At 47.3% G+C, this 20,005-nt stretch overlaps 1 protein-coding gene across 1 annotated transcript in view; it reads left to right on the forward strand.

Moving 5' to 3' along the window:
• Nucleotides 1–13,233, forward strand: part of SYNDIG1 (synapse differentiation inducing 1) — a 77,225-nt gene extending 63,992 nt beyond the window's left edge. Inside the window, exon 3 of the mRNA XM_039221809.1 lies at nt 12,029–13,233. Coding sequence (XP_039077740.1) covers nt 12,029–12,187 — 159 coding nt within the window. The 3' untranslated portion in view covers nt 12,188–13,233. The remainder of the gene's footprint in view (nt 1–12,028) is intronic.
• Nucleotides 13,234–20,005: the final 6,772 nt, after the last annotated feature.

Genomic DNA, 20,005 nt, shown 5'->3' on the forward strand with positions numbered 1-20,005 from the left:
TAACAAGCTGGCAGCCTGGCCCACAGGGTGTAAGGCCCCTTGAGAAGGTCTCACAGGAGGTGAGTGCCCTCTAAGATTTGGTGGCTTCTTTAATCCCACATGGATAACTCCAGGTGGCAGTAGCTCATACGTCCCACATGAGCATGGTACAGTGGCCACTGTTCCTGTTGATGTGTGTGTGGTTGCACACCCTGTGAAATGAGATCCACAGAAGAAATGACTTTGATGACATCTTTGCAGGATGTCCCCTCCCCTTTGAGTGCAGAGGCCCAGAACAAGGGCAGGTAGAATTGTGCCCGTGCTCAGTGACCATGCCCAGGTGACTGAGGATTGAGTCAGGTTTTATCCAAACACAATTGGTACACTTGTTTCATAATGGGTCTCTTTTCTGCTGTTTGGACCTAACCAGCAAGAGAAGATCCATTGCTTTAAATGGCTTAAAATAGAAAAGTTGCAGGGCACCCGGGTGGCTCAGTGGGTTAAGAGTCCGACTTCAGCCCAAGTCATGATCTCATAGTTCATGGGTTCGAGCCCTGCATCAGGATCTGTGCTGACAGCTCAAAGCCTGGATCCTGTTTTGGATTCTGTCTCTGTCTCTGTCTCTCTCTCTCTCTCTCTTTGCACCCCACCTGCTCACACTCTCTCTCTCTTTTTCACAAAAATAAACATTAAATTTTTTTTAATAAAACAGTTGCTTAAAAGAGGGGAAATCATAAAAACACATGTGAAACTAAATACATGTGAGGAAAGAAACATGCATGTTGAAGATTGGTGTGAGAGCACCTGCCTCTGAGAGGTCTTCCATTCTTGTGGCTATGTCCCAATTATCTTGCTATCTCCTTCAGAATGTTACATGGAGTCTGCCTCTTCTTTGAGTACAGCTCTGAGTACCTTGTCAGTGCATAGCAAATGGTAACAGTAATAAATAATGGAAATAGCCTTTGCAATAATGCAAAGCAGTGTAATCCAGCCAGACAGATATTGGTACTAGAGGAAAAATGAGTCATAAAATATCCAAAGTGCTATAAATTTCCAAAGAGATGATTCTGGAGGCAGCAGGTGTCTTCCAGAGCCTGCCACAAATCTTGGAGGTTGGTGTTAGATGCTGGCATTTTCTGCTCAGGCCCTCCCAGTTGGGCCTGGACCCAGCTCCTCAACAGGAACGGAATGAATGTGACCAGGGATGATGTGGAATGTGGAAATATATGACCCTACCTGTTCTTCCCCTCAAAATAAGTGTAAGAAAACCAAAGCAGCAGGCTGTCTCTAAGAGAACATTGTGATTTTACTAGACCCTCAAACAATACTTCTAGGCAAGGGAAGTGAAGACTGTGGCAGAGCTTGTGAGAAACTCAACCCAGAGCTAAAAGAAATGTTGGCCCACAGTTACTGGCCCATGTGTGAAAGAGCCCAGATCCTTTAAAACATTCGAGATAATCTCAAGAAGGGGAGATGGTCTCCTAAAGGGGAATCGAGCCTGGCATAGAGAACCTTGCCAAAGTGGCACGAGGTCTGGGGCCAGTGCATGTCCCTATGAGAGATTCCCCAGTCACATGAGTCACCATTCTGGGCAGCATGGACATAGAACACAACCATCCTCACAGAAAGCTTTCCTGCATGGCACACACCTAGACAGTCCCTCTCTGACCCAGCTTCTGACCCTCTTCCTGGCTCTTCTCTTTCCTTCCTCTCCTGGATTCCCTGAAGAATAGCAAACCCTTCTCCCTCTGTCACACAGAGCATTTCATCATGCCCAAACTTAAAAAGCCATGTCCTTTCCTGTGCTCAGCAGCAGAAGCAAGTAGGCTTCACCTTGCTCAGAAAAGAGCTATGGTTATAAATATTTCCTTTGTGGATACCCCTGATTTAAATCTTCCTTATCAGCTTGTAGACTCTGGATAAAGCCAATGATTGTCAGCAACAGGGATACTTCCAGGGGGTTCCTGTTGCAGTTAAAATGTTTCTGACCAAAGCATGTTTGCACTCAGAAACCACGGAAGAAAAGGCTACACTGTCCTCTGTTCTTTATTCATGGAGCAAACTGTGCTGAGCCCATCCAGGCTACTGAAACTTGAAGCTACAGGGCACCAGAGTGGTGAGTGCTGGACCCGCAGCAGCTGCTCCCTCAGCAGGGGCAAGTAAGGGTCCGTGAGAATATAATAGGTGAGTTAGGGATTGAAAAGGCCACTGCAAATACAGAGGGCAGAGAGAAGTCTGGAGAGGGACTCCAGGGCATACCTTCACTTGATTTGCATCTGTGTTTATAGAGAAGTTATCATCTCCTTTCCTTCTCTCTTCTCTGGTTTGGATATCAAGATTTTACTAGTTTCATAAAAGGAGTTTCTATATTCTTCATAAATAGTTCTTATCTGGTCATTTAATTTTTGGTAGAATCATTTCTAAAATTATCATGAGTGCAAGAGTATATTTTTTAAACTATGATTTCTTCCAGTTACTGACCCTCTCCAAAGATATCCACTAACCTACTTCTATGCGAACAGCATAGATTACATTAGCCTATTTTGTACTTATGTAAATAGAATCCTGTGTCAGCTTCTTCTGTTTCACATTATGTTTCTGAGATTTACTTCCTTACCATTACTGGGTATCATTATTATTTATCCTTTTTATTGCTATTGGACATTTGGCTGGCTTCTTGTTTGAATCTATTATGGTGGTTATTGTTACAAACAGTCTTGTAGATGTCCTTTGGTGAACATATAAGTAATATCTCCTAAGTATTTGCCAAGAGTAGATTTGTTGTATAAATGCTCATATGTTGAGCCATGAGAAGACAGTTTCCTCAAGCAATGATAAGAATTCACACTCCTACCAGGACTGTGATTCTCACTAACATTCTCACTAACACTTGGTACTGTATCTCTTTTCCACTGGAGCCTGGGGGATGGTTTATAGCACAGTTCTTTCAAGATGTGCTCAGCAAGGGCATGGCTGCATGCCCAGGAATGAAGGGTGGGTGCGGTATCTGCCCCCCTCCCTCCTCCCAGCTTGCTAGCCATGGTGTTTGGCCCTTTCACATGGTAAACATGGCCAGATAGGGGAGAGAGCAGTCTTACCAAGCTCAGGCTGTCATGTGAGGCTTCAGGATCTCTGGGCCTAGAGGATGCATTCAGATTCTTTCTCATCTGGGCATTCTGGTGGTTTCTTTGCAGACTTCATATGACTTCTGCATCCTCAACTACAGTTTGCTTGAGACAAGCCATGAGTCTTTGTCAGCATTTTCTGTGGAGATCTGCTTGCCCCTCAGTTGGCCTCTGTTGGACAGGATCTAAGTAAGACAGTCCTGGTGGCAGCTCACCATGTCCAGTCCTTGGTGGGAGGGCCTGCCCTGTCCCCACAGAGCAGCACTTCCTTCAGCCCTGACCCTGAAGCTACTGGCAAGCCCACCTCTGCCTTTTAGATTCTCCAGAAAGGAATTGGTCATGTTCTCTTGGTGCAGGGAACACACATAATAACCCTAGTGCCCATTCAACCTCCTTGCCTTGGGCCTACCGTGGAAGGCAAACGTGTGCCCTCCTAATGGAGTGGACCTGGACCTCACAGCATGCTTTAAGACCCCTCCAAGTTCCCTCCACTGCCTCCAAACACTCAACCCCTTTGTCCTCTCCATGGGAGCACAGGGCTTCAGATGTCTGATTTGGTTCATCTCTCTTGTTTTGAAAATTGGGAAATGCTGTTAAGTGGGCTATATAGCCATCCTGGGCCATGTCTCTTGCGATGCTAGCCTCAGACAGAGCTTCTAGCTATGATTAGTGATCAGAAGGAAGGCAGAGAAAAGCAAACAAATATGGTCAAGGGCTTACGAATCTCAGGTAAACCCAGGACCTGGGTGGGCAACAAGAAAGGGAGGCACATTGGGAAGTGGGTGACAATTGGACAGCCTGGCTGATCCCTGGCTACAGCAAGACCTGGACATGCAGGAAACATCAAAGAAAAGCAGGGCCTGAAATCCAGTCAGACACCACGGGAAGAAGCCCAGTCCCTACAGATGAAACCTCTAAAAGTTACTCAGCAGGTTCTGTCACCACCAACAGAGAGATGTGTCTGTGGGTAAATAAGCATAAGTACTAAAAAGTTCCCACCAAAGAATGTAAATTTAACTAATTCTCTGCAAGCTGGCCAGTCTCATCATGTACACCTGAACAAATTTAAATTCTTAAATGAGTAAAAGAAGCTACCTGCCTTGTGACAGATGGCGTGTTCCCCTGACATGGTGGTTTGACTTGGTGCTGACCCGCCTCAGGAGGTATGACCCTCGTGGCACAGCTGACTGACCTTACACTTAGCCACAGCCCGTTTATTCTGGTTGCACGTTCTTTGTTTATATGATTTTTATTTCCTCAGTTTAAATCCCTTCACTCAAGGGATAGGAAAAGAAGCCAGTGGTTTTCATGAATTTTAGCACTAATGTTTCCCTTTTGCTTTTTAGTTTATTTTTTTCTTAAATAATTTATTGTCAACTTGGTTTCCATATAACACCCAGTGCTCATCCCCACAAGTGCCCTCTTCCATGCCCATCTCCCCCCTTCCCTCTCCCCCACCCCCATCAGTTATCAGTTTGTTCCCAGCATTCAAGAGTCTCTCATGGTTTGCCTCCCTTCCTCTCCCCCACCATTTCCCCCCTTCTTCTCCCGCATGGTCCTCTGTTAAGTTCCTCCTAATCCTCCTATATGTGCAAATATATGGCATCTGTCCTCCTCTGCCTGACTTATTTTGCTCAGCATAACACCCTCAAGTGCATCCATGTTGCTACACATGGCCAGATTTCATTCTTTCTCACGGCCATGTAGTATTCCATTGTATAGATAAACCACATCTTCCTGATCCATTCGTCCGTTGATGGACACTTAGGCTCTTTCCATGTTTTGGCTACTGTTGAGAGTGCTGCTATGAACATTAGGGTTCATGTGCCCCTATGCATCAGCACTCCTGTATTCCTTGGGTAAATTCCTAGCAGTGCTACTGCTGGGTCATAGGGGAGTTCTAGTGTTTATTTTTTGAGGAACCTCCATACTGTATTCCAGAAAGGTTGCACCAGTTTACATATCCACCGACAGTGTAGGAGGATCCCAGTTTCTCCACATCCTCGTCAGCATCTAGAGTCCCCTGATTTGTTCATTTTAGCCACTCTGACTGGCATGAGATGGTATCTCAGTGTGGTTTTGATTTGTATTTCCCTGATGATGAGGGACGCTAAGTATTGTTTCATGTGTCTGTTGGCCATCTGGATGTCCTCTTTGGAGTAGTGTCTGTTCATGTCTTCTGCCCATTTCGTCAGTGGATTATTTGTTTTTTGGGTGTGGAGTTTGATGAGATCCTTAAAGATTTTGGTTACTAGCCCTTTATCTGATATGTCATTTGCAACTATCTTTTCCTCCGGTTGCCTATTAGTTTTATTGATTATTTTCTTTGCCGTGCAGAAGCTTTTTATCTTGAAGATGTCCCAGTAGCTCATTTTTGCTCTTGAGTCCCTTGCCTTTGGATATGTGTCAAGTAAGAAATTGCTGCGTTTGAAGTCAACAGAAATTGGTTGCATTTTTATACACCAATAATGAAGCAACAGAAAAATAAATCAAGAAACTTATTCCATCCCCAATTGCACAAAAACCATAAAATATCTAGGAATAATTCTTTTGCTCTTCAGTTTAAAAGTTGGGTTTTCTATGTATCTTCACAACCAGATAAATCAGGGTAGTTGTGTAACCAAAGAACCAGAGAACCCATTTAGTGTTTCAATGTGAAATATTCCATCAGACTGTTGAAGAGCTCAGTGCCTCCAGGGTGTGGGCTTGGAGTATATTTCCCCAGTTGTGTTATTGGTTGAGCTGGGCCCCCAGGGTGCCCAGTGGAGCCTGAGTCTTCTTGCTTTCTGATTGGAGATTCCTTATACCCCAGTTTTAAGGCTCCTCCCTCCCCTGTGACTTTACTCTCAGTCACCTTCCAGAGGGTGAAAGTCTGGGCCCCACAGAAGGTGCAGCTAGGTGCTGGTCAAGAACTTGCTATCCACTTGCACTTTCTGTTTTCTAAGCAAAAGACCTCCAAATGAAAGTGACGATGTTCACTCATGACCTGTTGGAGAAAGGCCAGGGAAGGAAAACCCATCCCCAAGGGAGAAGATTCCTAGCCCAAAGCAGGAGCAGGTGGATTTCCTGTCCTGTTCAGGGGCAAATTGGAATAGCTGTTTACAGATTGGGCCAGAGGGGCCCAATTTACTGACTCCTTCTTCTATCCAGTGTGGTGGTCCTCCAAGTTCTGCCTTCAGGGGTGACAGAGGTGGTGCTGAGACCTGCCTGTAGGCAACTGCCCTGTGAACATGAGCTCCATGGGGAGGAATGCCTCTCAGCCTACTCCCAGGAGCCAGAACTGTCGCTGCCCTGAGAGTTGGCACAGATTTGATTCTGCTCTGACTGGAGGTACCCCCAACTGTGACATCATGAATGTAACCCATGGCTTTATAGGAGCTTATATTCATCTGTGCAAGCAGGAGCCAGCCTGAGCCATGGCTACACTTTCGTGAAAGGGACCCAGGAGCATATCCCGAGATGCCCTGAGGACAGGGCATCTGTCTAGGACGGGACTCTGGGCAGACTGGAGGTGAACAAGGCCATGAGGAAAGAGCCAGAAGATTCCAGCAAGGGAACACTGAGCCAGTGAGACCTGCCTTCCCCAGCCCTGCAGCCTGCCTCAGCCCATAACTCAGTAAGGATGTTGAGAAGAGAGGAGATGCATCCCAGGCCCCAATGAAGTCATGTCAGAGCCACCTCACTGAGAAGGTCTCAAACTCCTGACCCTTGGAAACTGGTAGACATGGAAGTGCTTATTCTCGTTTGAAGCCACAAAGTTGTAGATGATGTGTTTCTCAACAATAGATGATAAACATAGCCATCAGGAGAGAGCAATCTGCCTGGGATGGGTGCCTGGACACCTGCCAGCCTCTCACAGGCAACAAAAAGCCTGCAGGTCAGGTCCTCAGGGAGCCTGCCCGAGGCCCACAGCCACATCAAGGCTGATGTAAACATTTTATCACCGTCTTAGCTGTAGCTGGTCAGTCAAGAAATAGATGACTCACCCCAATTAGATCATTTGCAGAATGTTGATTTACAAAGGTGGCTGGCATGGGGACCACAAGGGACTGGGGTGGGCATGTCAGAGCAGCCACTATGAGGAGGCCTGGAAAGAATAGGACAGAGAATTTAAATCTGTTGGGGGCATGTTTCTGTGTCCTTCACAGGTGATGAGCCCCATCCCCCTCCTCCAGTCTCACATGAGTCAGCAGAGTGGCCCTCAGGGAGAAGAAGCCAGGTCAGCCTCCTAGCCACAGGCAGGCAAATGTGGGAGTAGTGTGGGTCTGGAGGGTGAAGGGCAGAAGTGAGTGTCAGAGGCCCCACTGACCAGGCCTCATGCCTATTGGCCCACTGCACAGATGGGAACACTGAGTCTTAGACTCCTTTCTCCCCTTTTAATGTAGGTGGAGCATTTTATTTGAAGTAAAGTCACTCACACATTCCCATGGGCTGGGAGTATCCTTGACCCCACAATGGGAGGATCTTAGTGGCAGGCCACCCTGCTATGGAAGGAGATGAGGCTGGGCAGTCAGGATTCAGGGTCAAGAAGGCCACACATGCTGTGCTGCAAGGTGCAGGGACCACAGTAGGCACTGCCAGAGACAATGTGAGTGGGTCCACCTGTGGAAGGGTCTATAGCAGGCAGCTAGAGAAAGTGGGAGAGGTGTAGGCAAGTCAAGAGGTGGGGCCTCCAACAAGCCCAAGACCACTCAAGTAAGTTATTTGAATGTCTGAGAACAAAGTGCGAGAGGGGGTTTAAGCCTTCCTTTTTCTTTGGCACACATCACCTTCCACAGCAGAAGACATTTTCCAGGATGATGGACTAGGATCAAGACTGGGGCCCCCACCTGCAGGGCACGTTGGCCCCACAAAAACAGGGTCAGTCCCATGCTGCCATTAGAAAGGAGGCTATCAGGAGATAAAATGCCAGCCAATTATAAACTCCTCGGGGCCATAAACCAGTCAAGAGAGAATGAGGTTTGGAAATAACACCCACAAGCTAAAAACAAAAGTGTGAGAGCTGAGGGTTTGGGTGACTTCCCTTTCTGAAAATGCCCACATGCAGGAATCAAAGCAGTGTCTTGCATGGTAAATGTACAGGCCATCAGGGCACACAGCTGCCCACAACTCAGGTGGGGACACCCCCCAGGAGACTGAGTTCACCCTTTTGAGCTCTAGCTCTCCCAGCTTCATTCCCTCCATGCTGACATGGAAAGGTGATCCTGTCAGCAGGATGTTCTCCATGCCAGACCAGGACTGCCTTCCTGCAAATCAGTGAGTCTCACTTCAGTTTGTCTGAACTGTCCCTATTGCAGCACAGAGTGTCCCAAGTCCTGGGAATTCCCTCAGTCCTGAGCAAACTGAAACAATTTGCCACCCTGGTCTTGACCTTGCCTGCACACTGTAAGCACCTGGGAGCAAGAAAGGCTCAGAAGTAAGGCCCCAGCCCAGAGCCTCTGATTTCCCTGGCCCGGGGTATGGCCTGGGCATCAGGAGTCTTCAAAGCTTCCTAGCAATTGGAATGTGCCCCAAGTTTGAGAAGACTTGCTGCAGAGTTGTCTGACGTGGTACAGATTGTGATGACCTTGCCCGCACACTGTAAGCACCTGGGAGCACGAAAGGCTCAGAAGTAAGGCCCCAGCCCAGAGCCTCTGATTTCCCTGGCCCGGGGTATGGCCTGGGCATCAGGAGTCTTCAAAGCTTCCTAGCAATTGGAATGTGCCCCAAGTTTGAGAAGACTTGCTGCAGAGTTGTCTGACATGGTACAGATTGTGTTGATGAGACTCATAGGCCATTCCAAGTAAGGCCTCTCAGCATGCCTGCAGCACACTCACAAACCATGGGCTGCATGTACAGACTGGTGTATAGACAAGTCTAGATCTCCAATTAGGGCAAGCAAACATCTGTTCATTCAAGCCAAGAAGCAAGCACCTGCAGTGTCTTCTTGTCCCTACCAAGAGATGCTGGATTGGCTCTATTCTTTGGTACCTGCTTCCCTTCCCCTACCCACCCCAGTGCAGCAGTCAGAGCAGCTGGGAATATGGCATCTTTGGGAAGCCAGTGGGCCCGCCTGACCTTCAGCTCATAAAAATGTGCATGTACACAGCCCTGCTTTCAGCATCAGGGCTTCACAGACCCCTGGATCCAGGGCCAGACCCCTACACTCCTGCATAACAAGAAGAGCCTGGAGATTTAGCCCAGAAGTTTTCAGGATGGAAATATTTCTTTGAGGTTGCATTTTCTTAAAAGGAGATACAAGCTAATTTGTAGCCACAAGATCCAATTTCTGAAACAAAGGATGTGTGTCAGGGTCCATCTTTGTTAGATCAGGATGCCCGGTCTGTGGAGTGTAAAGGATATCGCTACCTTGCAGGAGCTTCTACAAAATGCAAATGCTGAGTGTCATTGCTAAAAAGCAGCCTGCTTGTCAGTGAGGCTCTATCTGTTTGCTGTTTCTGACACATCTCAGCTGATAGCATCTTCAACACAACACACTTCCTGTTGGAACATTTGCCCCATAACCAAACAAAATGTAGATAGTGTTCCCAGCTTGAACTGTTAAGAGTAAACTGTGGAGCAGCAGACACTCCAGGCTCTTGGGAATGAGAGCAGGCACCATGGGCTCAGAACCCACCAGAGGAGAGGTTTTTCAGAGTTGGGCCAGAGCTTAGGTCAAGGCTGCCTGGTGCCACTACCTTCCTCATAGTGGCCACCAGAAAACCCAGGACCATGCACCTGGTGCCAGTACCACCTAGAAGCATTTGAAGGGAGCTGATCTTGTACAGCCCACTCACCTGTCATTTATGAAGTGTTCAGTGAGTTCCTACAATCCCCCCAGGCTCCAGGCAGACCATGTGGACAAGGCAGATGGAAACCTGTCTCTGGAGCTTAGAGCTGAACCAGGAAGGCAATTACTAAACATAGTTACCGAAACGTGTGAGCCCTGGTGAGATGGGTCAGTTGAGACACAGGCACTCTCAGCACCACCTGTGTTCAGGGGGAGGGAGTGCCCAGTGTGCCCTGACTTTCTGTCTGTACATCTGTCCTCTCCTGTAGCAGGGCCCAGGGTAGATTGCCTTAAGGGTGGTGATAATGAGAGATAGTAGCAAAGCCCCATCTGATGGAGGGTGGCCACCTGCCTAAGGAAGGGCATTTTTAGGGAATGATGTTATGGGACACTGGGGTGTTTGGGAGTGCTGCTAGAGAAAATGAAACACAGTTAATTGAGGCTTAATTAATTAATTAGCATTATCCTAGGAGGCTTCTCATTCAACCTTCCCTTAGCTCTGCTTCATCAAGATTTGTCAGCAGTGAGCTCCCAAGTTCCCTTCCAAGGAAGAAAATTAGGAGAAGACAAAAACTGACCTCCAGGATCCAGCAGGTAGGGAAAAGAGAGGTCCCAAGCAGACCATAATCCCTTCTCAGACTGACACAGAACTCCACATCTCATCAGTCAGGGTCAGGACTATGGAAGGTGGAAGTTAATGAGCTACCTCTGAGTTTGACCCTTTGTGGTCCTTGCAAAGGTGTTGGCATATCTTAGTTTGGGTAAACAACGTACCACTCCCATACCAGCCTACATGATGCAGAAATTTCACTGATAACACATGGAGATGGGACCTGGTGAAGATCTGGATTTTTGGAGATGAGCCAGAGAGTGAGTTAAGACATCAACCCGGGCAGTGGGCTCTGCCTTTCCCCTGACCATAAAGAATCCCCAGCCAGCTTGGGGTTAACCCTACTCAGCATCACTTGACCTTCCCAGGTGTTAAGGGAGTCCTGGTAGCTTCTACTCCCATCAGCCAAATCAGTTTCCTCAGGCGGCCCTTTCAGGACGGTACAGCTGAAACACATGACAGTGGTTGTGTGAGATTTCTAGTCTCACCTGTGGAGAGGGACAGCAAAGGAAGGGGTTGGGAATGGATACATGGAGTCTGCTGCAAAATACCCAACCAGATACAATAGCCCAAACCTCTACATTCCTATCCATCTCGTGACCTGAGAAACATGAATTTTGTCAAAGCAACACCTCATTAGGCAACTGAGTGACATGGGTATTGGTCTTATATCAAATATTTTATTGATATCTTATTGAATTTTACCAACTGCCGCTATGGTAAGGAAGGTCAATGGTCAGGAATGCTGGATTCCATGGCTACCAGCTGAAGTCTGAAGTGTCAAGTATCCTGCAATTACTTTAATGATCTTATGCCATAGTTTCCTCTCTGGGAAATGAGAACTATAATTTTCTTCCTCACACCCCTACTATATTGTAAAGTTAAATCAGGTAAGTGTGAACATATTTTAGAAAATTCAGTGTTATTTGGAACACCTGGGGGCTCAGTCAATTAAGCTTCTAACTCCTGGTTTTGGCTCAGGCCATGATCTCACAATTCATGAGTTCAAATCCCATGTTGGGTTCTGTGCTGAAATGGTGGAGCCTGCTTAGAATTTCTCTATCCCTCTCTATGTCCCTCCCTGGCTTACTCACTCTCTCAAAAAATAAATAAATAAACATTTTAAAAAAGAAAAAGAAAACTCTGTGTTATTCAAATTAAAAAAAGTGTCATCTATGGGTAAAAATGAAGGTGGTGAGGCTGTAATATTTATTCTATCCCTCACATCCTGGTGCCCAAGACCCTGGACCCGACATTAGTGGTGGATTACTGCCAGCCATGGGTATTCCTGGGGACTCTTTTCTTTAAGCTTTAACTGCCTTGTAGTCTAGAGGATAAATATCCCCACATTTCTTCCTTGCCAGTTATAGAACAGCTGCATCACACCTGGGAGCACACTCAGTTACCCTTTGGCAAGTCCTCCCTGTCTGATGTAAGCTAAGGTCAAGGCTGGAAAGACACCAGAGGTGAGTACTACACTCACTTCATTTGTTCTGACTTGCTCACCTTGACTTCCTTTTCTCCTCCCTCTTTTCTCTCCAACAGACTAACAAAGCTGTGGCCAAGGGCGACTTCCACCAGGCCAGCACTAGCTCCCGGCGGGCCCTATTCCTGGCTGTACTATCCATCACTATAGGAACTGGCATCTACGTGGGCGTGGCTGTGGCCCTCATCGCCTACCTCTCCAAGAACAACCACCTATGAGCTTCATCCAGGCACATAGGGGAAATACCTGGGGCCAGTTGTGTGCAGATGCACAGAAGGCAGGGCTGGCAAGGGGTGGACACACAGGTAGACACACCTGTGTGATGCTGTACACTATAAATTATTGCCAAACAACTCCATAAAGCCCTGGGATTTTCTACCCATGGATTTGTTTTGTTTTTACCCTTTAATTTCATTTTCACAGCACTGTGTAGAGCACGAGGCACATGGCACTGCTGATCCTTCCAAAGGGAAGCTCCAAAGATCCTGACATGAAAGGCTGTCTATGGATGGATTCTGGTGGATTCATGACAGTGCTGCTCTCTGCAGCCTGCCAGTGCCTGGAATGCCATAGCATTAGCAATACACAAACAGTTCAAATGTGTTTATTTTTTATGGAATATGGTGCAATAGGCAGAGGGCAGAGGACACATTACTTCTGTCTGTGGCCCTGCTTGACTCCTCCAGCATTTTCCCCATCCACGGTCCTTCCCTGCAGGAAGCAGATGGGGCTGGCAGGAAGAGAGACAGAAGTACTGGCAGGCCCCCCAGCTGCCACTGGTCTTCAGACGGGTCTAGCCCTGAGAATGCAAATCCAGATCACATGGGGTCTGTCCCCAGGCCCAGTGGACACTCCCTCTGTGCTGCCCCCAGCCTAGGAACATCAGGCCTCCTTTGGAACATGTCCAAACTCAGTAGCCACCACGCAGCAATATGCAGTCTTGGGACCTCATTGATCTAGCGGGGGGGTTGTGGGGGGCAGGCCGCAGCCCCTCCCGAGACCCCTCCCGGAAAGACTCCAAGGTTTGCTCCAGGAACTGGAGACAAAGGAGCTGTGGACACCGTCTCAGCATAAAGATGCCTGTGTTGACACTCACCTTGGCGATGAGCAGTGACACCAGTGATCTTTAAAAGGAAATGAACCTTCCCTGTCGACTAAATGAATAGCTATTTTCTTGTCATTTTTTTAAGTGCAACTACTGCTTCATGCTGCTTAAGTTATCCGACGAATGCTGAGAAATAAGTAATCAGACATTTTAATACCATTTCACTGCTGTTTTACGAGTGTTCATTATTTAACAAAAATTATCTTTTAGCTTTTTCGCCTATGACTTTTTTTTCTGATGAATATCAATTCTTGGGTTTCATTTCTACTTTTCACTTGTTTGAAATAACCACAGAGTGACCCAGGACTCAGCTGGTGGTAAAGTGGGAGGGTCTTCTAAGATGAGGGTCACATAGCTCTGGCTACTTACGCTTTTACTTTGAACACCATTAATATTATTATTAATATTATTATCCTAATAATAATACTAGTTGATGCAGAGGCCACCTCTCTAGGACAGTGGTTCCTTCCACAGCACTTATAAAATACCTGCTGCCTGGGTCCCAGCCCCAGAAATCCTGCTGTCATTGAACAGGGCTACAGCCTGGTGATGCCAGTGTCCAGCACAAGTTAGGAACCACTGTCCTGGAATAAGGACTCAGGTTTGATGTCTCTCACTTGCCCCTCTTCCTTGACCTTAAACACTTAATATTCTGAAAATTTTAGCACTGCCTTCCTGGGTCAAATCCAAGATCCATCTAGAACTGGTCCTTAGTGGATGTTCCAAAAACATATTCTAAGACCCTAACCTGAAAGAGAATGTCTGGAAGAAGCCCAAACCTCCCTATGAGAGTCAGAGTAACCTGGTGATAGAACACACGGACTGGGATCAAACCAGTTGTGTGATCCATATGGGTGTATGTCTCTGAACCTCATCTCTAGGAGATGACAGTTGAGGCCCACTTCTGAGGACTTCTGGGGAATGCACAGGCACAGAGCTCAGTGCCTGGCCTGGGTTGGTGTGCCGGAGCTGGGGTGGCTCTGGTCACTCTCAGTGTCCTGGAAGCTCATCCCACAACTTGTTTGTGTCCTTCCATCTTTTCTTCCCAGTATCTCAGGGTTTATTCTCATGAGCCATTGTGTGAAATGGGCTTTGTACTTGTCTTAAATTGGTCCATCTTAAGTTCAAGAGGTGCTCAAAGTTCCATATCTTTTGATTTGATTCAAAAGTAGAATCAATTCCCCATGTCCTCCCCACCGTCTCACTGCCACCATCATGGGTGCCGTATGCAGCCCCTCAATGTTCAGGTTCTCTGTTTCCTGCTAGATCACCTTCTCACCTTCTCTCAGCTCCTGTCTTTCCACATGGAAAAGTTTCAGGTTAAAGGGACTCAGCACTCTCTGTGGTTTCTCAAGCTCTGCCAAGTCTTTCTGAAGGACCAGCACAGAACATATGGTGCAGATTGCCCTATGGTTGTTAGGGTCAGGGCCAAACCATTCAGAGGACAACTTAATAAGGCATGTGTGGCCTTGCAGCTCATATGGCAGTTAGATCCATCCTACGACTGGCTTCGCCTTGCTATCAGAGGAAGTGATTGAATGTGATCTTCAGTGGCTTTGTTAGTGATGGCTACACAGCACAACAGTCTTCTAAGTGTGTCTGGGGCCCATATGCCTTTCTAGACCCATATTTTTCTAGTTGGTGCAGCCATGACAGAAGAGACCCCATGCTCCGCAGGTCCTGCCCTGGGCACTGGACCCACATTATCTCATGTAGTCCCAAGAACCCCGGCAGGCAGATGACAGAACTGAGGTTCAGAGAAGGTAACTCACCCAGTACCACATAAGTGGCACTGTAGAGAGAGAATGGGAATTGCAATCTGGCACCAAAACCCCCAGACAGCAGGTAAAACCTGCTACCTTGCACCTGACTGCAAAGTTCCTCATTCTGCAACAACTCATTTCATTCCTGCAAAAACTCTTTACTACGAGCATTTTGTTGACAGAGACCCAGAGAGTGTAAGTAATTTTACCCAAAATCATGCGCCAGGGAAACAGCAAATTAAGGTGCAACTCCCACCATCACATCTTAAAAACCATGCTGCCTCGGCGGTGGCTCTACATAGCAAGAGCCACCTATGCTTTGGGACCTAGATCACATTGTTTGTGGGTCAAGACTCTTAGGAGCTTAAAAGCTACTTTGGTTTGTGTTTCACGGCATGTCTTTGCCAGCAGGTGATGGGAATGAGTTTGGGGAAGGATGAGGACCTGAGGCGACTTCTGTGGCACTGGTGGTTAGGGCAGGGCCTACTCATCTTCACATCTCCCTCCCCCATCTTTAGCTTACTTATCTCCATCTCCTTCAAGTTCCTCTCTGCTCCTGCTTCACTAGGCATCCCTGGTTTCAGCAGGTGTCCCCTGTGTATCAAGGATTGCCACCTTACCAGGGAGCCCCACTTCACCAGGTGTACCCAAATTGACCGGGCATCTTGTCCTCACCTGGCTTCTCCACATCACCAGGTATCCCCACTTGCCCAGATAGTCCAGCTACAATGGTTCCTGGGGAGAACATGGTGAGACAGGTGGCACCTGTCCATCACTGTGCCCTCAGCATCTGCCCAAGATGCCACATTAAGGCCACACAGCTAACTAAGAACAGGGCTCCACTGGAAACAGGCCCAGCCTTTCCAAAGTCTGAGACAGCATTCCTCAGGCCTAGCCAGTCACTCTGTACTTCCCAACATGCTAGAGGAAATTCCATGTAGAGCAGCCTCTGGGTTTAAAATGCATCAATGGGACAGTCTGTCCATTTGCCAACAAATTCTGTTGCACCAGGATATGAATGCCAAATGGTTATGGCAGCTGATGCCATAGCCAAAGCTGCTTTTCAGAGGCCCTGGCCTGAGTTTCAGGGCCTCACCTTTGAGGTTTTATTGGGTCTCTTAGAGGCCCCTTGTGGACTGGCTTGAGTGCCAGCTTTTATGAAGACAATTTTATGCACCTGAAAGTTCACTTGTATTTTTGTCATGGGTGTTGACATCTGTTGGCCCACTTTTCCAATAAACTGTTAAGTGTTAAGTTCAGACCTTGAGCTGAGGCTGCCCTCTTGGAAAATGCAGATGTTGCATCTCTTATCTACAGGACACATTCCCACCTGTGTTCTGCTTTTGAAGTTGGGAGCCTTAGATAGAGCCAGTGGTAGGAGACTGTGTCTATGATGTCCCCCATGTCCTTTTGGAAGCCCTTCCCTGTTCTTCAGGATGAGCTGAGCTGCCCAAGGAGTGATTACCTCACTCCCATGAGGTTCACATCCAAAGATTTTACTCAACCTAGCAAAGAAATGGTGGACGCCAAGCCCACAGATGCTTGGGGCCAGTAGACAGCTGGCTCCCTGCCAGAAAAGCATGTAGAATGAGTAATGAATTTGTTGTCTTGCTGATACCCACAGGACAAGGTCAGAACTCCACATGGAAGGAAGAGGCAAGAACTACCAGTCCCATGTTTAGGGCACAGCAGGCTTCTGTGGGCCAGTGGCTGCCCTATGCTGCAAGCATGACAGGTGTGGCATGGCCCACTGCAGACTCTAAACAGACTCCAGGGAGATGAGAAGAGCAAGTGCAGTGGCCCAGCACAGCAGGACCTGGTGACCACTGGGAGTGGAATGCCACGCGGGTCTCTGTAGTAGAGAACACATCTTAACACACAAGGCAGGGTAAGACTCAGGGGCTCGAAAGATTTATCCAAACCCACCAGGTGGAAAGTAGAGTGATGACTGAGGTGGCATCACTGGAGTAGGAAAGAGCAGAATGTGGGTGCCTCTAGATAGAAGCTCCAGGCTTTCCAAACCCAGCAAGTGCTGAAAGGAGCAAGGCATGGTCTGACATCTCAGCTTTTCTGCCTCCACTGAATTCAATAACAGGATTCTGATTGCTCTGCCCTTTGGGCCATGTTCCCTACTGCTGCTTTACCAGGCCATACTGTACATATCCAGGCTCCAGGCATCAAGTTCCTTTAGCTGAGCACAGCCATCAGTCCCCTCTATCATCCAGATGCCCTTTCCTTTAGCACACAGTAAGCTTGGCTTACCCATTCCAGTGAGATAGTTTCACCTGTCTCAATTCAGCACCCAGCAATGTGCCCAACTGACTAGCAAGGATTTGTTGATTGCAAGGCACTCTGGTAGGGGTTGGTCAAGTACCAGGGGATCATTCACTGCATCCCTATGACAGGGGCTAGTTTTTTCACTGAGATCAGGTCATTTGGAGCCAATCAAACATAGGTAGGGAGGTAGATAGATAGATGACAGATAGGCAGATGATACATTAGATAGATAGATGATAGATAGATAGATAGATAGATAGATAGATAGATAATGGATAGATAGATGATAGATAAAATTTCTCTACATCTACAAGAGAGGGAGGACTCAGGATATCACAGGGCTGCACCACATACAGCTGTCCATTCTCTTGGGCCTTTGACACCTCATGTCACCTGATCCAGTTCATGAGTTCATGACTCAGCTGAAAAACAGTGATTTGCATCTGTTGTCTGTCTACACTGGGGAATCCATATTTATATTCAAACAACTTTATTAAGATAATCAAGATTTGTAGATGGGACAAGATGGGAAATAGTATTCTAAATCAGCTCATGTCTTCGTTCCTTGGATATGGTCCCAGCACATTTTTTTAAATATGCATTTTCTACTTGGCTTGGTACTTGATGTATCCCTGGTAAGTAGGAAGAGCCTACTAAAGTCAGCTAGTGCTGTGGGGCTGGATTAAGAAGGGCTGGTGAAAAGCTGTACATCTCCCTTCTGGGCACCTTGAAACAGGTCTTTCATTTATTCTCTCAAGAGTTCTTTGTGTAATTAGAAGCAAGAGATGATCACTTCCAGTGACAGTCCATGATTTAGAAACAGAAATCAGGTCATTCTAGTATCTCTCACCCTTCATTTTTGTCCCCGATGGAGTTAAGTGTGGAGGACACCAAATGATGCCCCCCGCATTATCACTCCTAAATTGACCCAGCTGTTCAAGCAACCCAAACCAACTCTCCATCTGGCACCTTATGGATTCTCAAATAATAGGTCTTTACAAAATAACATGAACCTTAAATTTGAATAGGATGTTACAGATGGATCCAGCTTCAGATTCACAACAGTGCTGCACCAGACCTAACATGATGAGGAAACCGAGCTTAGGGAGGCTATTTAGGGAAGTAGGTACAGCAGTGAGTGAGACCAGAGGCATATCAGCTGGAGAGAGTGAAGCCAGAGCCCTGGACCACTCACCATGGGCACAGAGATAGTGTAAGTCTAACAGCAAATAAATTAACACAACAGGGACAGTTCCCCTTTCCAAACTCCTTGGGGATAATTATCAATGTCTGAAGACATCTTTTAGCTGTCACAACTGCCCATCTAGTGGGTAGAGGCTAGGAATGCTGCCAACATCTTACAAAACACAGGACAGTCCTGACAACAGAGAATCCACCAGTCTCAAATATAAGTAGGACCAAGAACCCTGCACCCCATTATTCACCCTGATCACTTTCAGCACAAATATCTGGAAACCCAAATATAATTTAGCTACCACCCAGGTGGAGCACCAACCAGCCAGGTGAGCTTGGAACCACTCACAGGACAGTCACATGTCATTGTCAACCCCTTCTCATAGTCACACTAGGAGAGAAAGGGAAAGGCAGGGGAGAGAAATAGGCAGGCACTCCCCATTTCCTATAAGAAGCCTCCAGAATCAGCCCCTCTGCAGCTGCCCAGCCACACCCCCACTGGCCTCTATCACCCTGGTCAGTCCTAGTAAAACAGCCACAAAACAATAATAATGCCCCTCCCACTTTACAGGACTTGGGACTTTGTAAAGGAAGCTTTCCTGTTTACTCAATCACTGAGTGCTCCTGAAATCCCCTGGTTCAGAAGAGGCTGTGGGCCCCTTCATGGGTAATGGAGTCAGGGCTTCATGTGGAGGGGACTTAAGTCAGCGTGGCCAGTTTGTGGTGGACTCAAGTCTCCCCATCAGGAAGCAGTAACTCCAGGCCAGGTTCACTGTCATTTCCGTGACACACTGGTCCAGATGTTGTCAGTGAGCCACCCGCCTCCACCCCTCAGCTCACTGCTGGGAAGTCAGATCCACATATTTAGGCCTGGTAATAGAAAGGGTGCTGTTTCTTCTCAGCAAAGAAGGGAAGACTGAATTTGAAAATGGAGGTTCAGCAGGTGCCATAGGGAGATTTGGGCTTTAATTTGGTTATCCACAGTATTCATCCATTTGGAGTCCATCGATATGGCTTTGGAATAGAACCAGAGGTTCAATGCCTTGGGGCAGCATCTTTCACCTCAGGGCAGTTCTACAAGCATTTGCTAAGTACTTTCTGTATACAAAGACTTGGATGGGCCCTTGGGTGACAAAGACAGAAAGGGATCACATCTGGTCAAGCACCCAGGCTCAGGGGAGACAATGCAGGAATAGAAGCCAAGACTGTAGGTACCAGTGCCCAAGAGATGAGTTACAGGATGGGATGGGCAGATGTCCGAGCAGGACAACACCTGAGTCAAAAAGCAGGTAGTAATGGGGGTGTTACTCCGGCCCGGAGCAGCAACCTCAATGAAGGCCCAACTTTTTATCCTGTGCTTCTAGCAGCTCACGCAGTTCTTACACTTGTACTGACATTGATCACAAATTCAGCACTTGGTCCAAAGTACACAGTCACAAATGCTTCTGCAGGTGGTAGGTGTGCCACCTGCTCTTCCCAGCATTGAGTACAAGATAGAGACATTTTCCAAGTCTAACTGAAACTAGGTGATGGCCTCACCTCTCAAATGTCACCACAGTATTTTCATCTTCTCTTCAGACAGTCACACTGCACATCTGTTCAAGCTGGCAGGCTGAAGGCTGAAGCTTCATTCCCTACAGACCAACATGGCCAGCTTCAAAATAACAATCTGGTGGCTGAATAATTGGTTTTGGTCC

This window comes from Hyaena hyaena, unplaced genomic scaffold, assembly GCF_003009895.1.
Source record: "Hyaena hyaena isolate Hyena2069 unplaced genomic scaffold, ASM300989v1 scaffold_1023, whole genome shotgun sequence".
Lineage (NCBI taxonomy): Eukaryota > Metazoa > Chordata > Mammalia > Carnivora > Hyaenidae > Hyaena > Hyaena hyaena.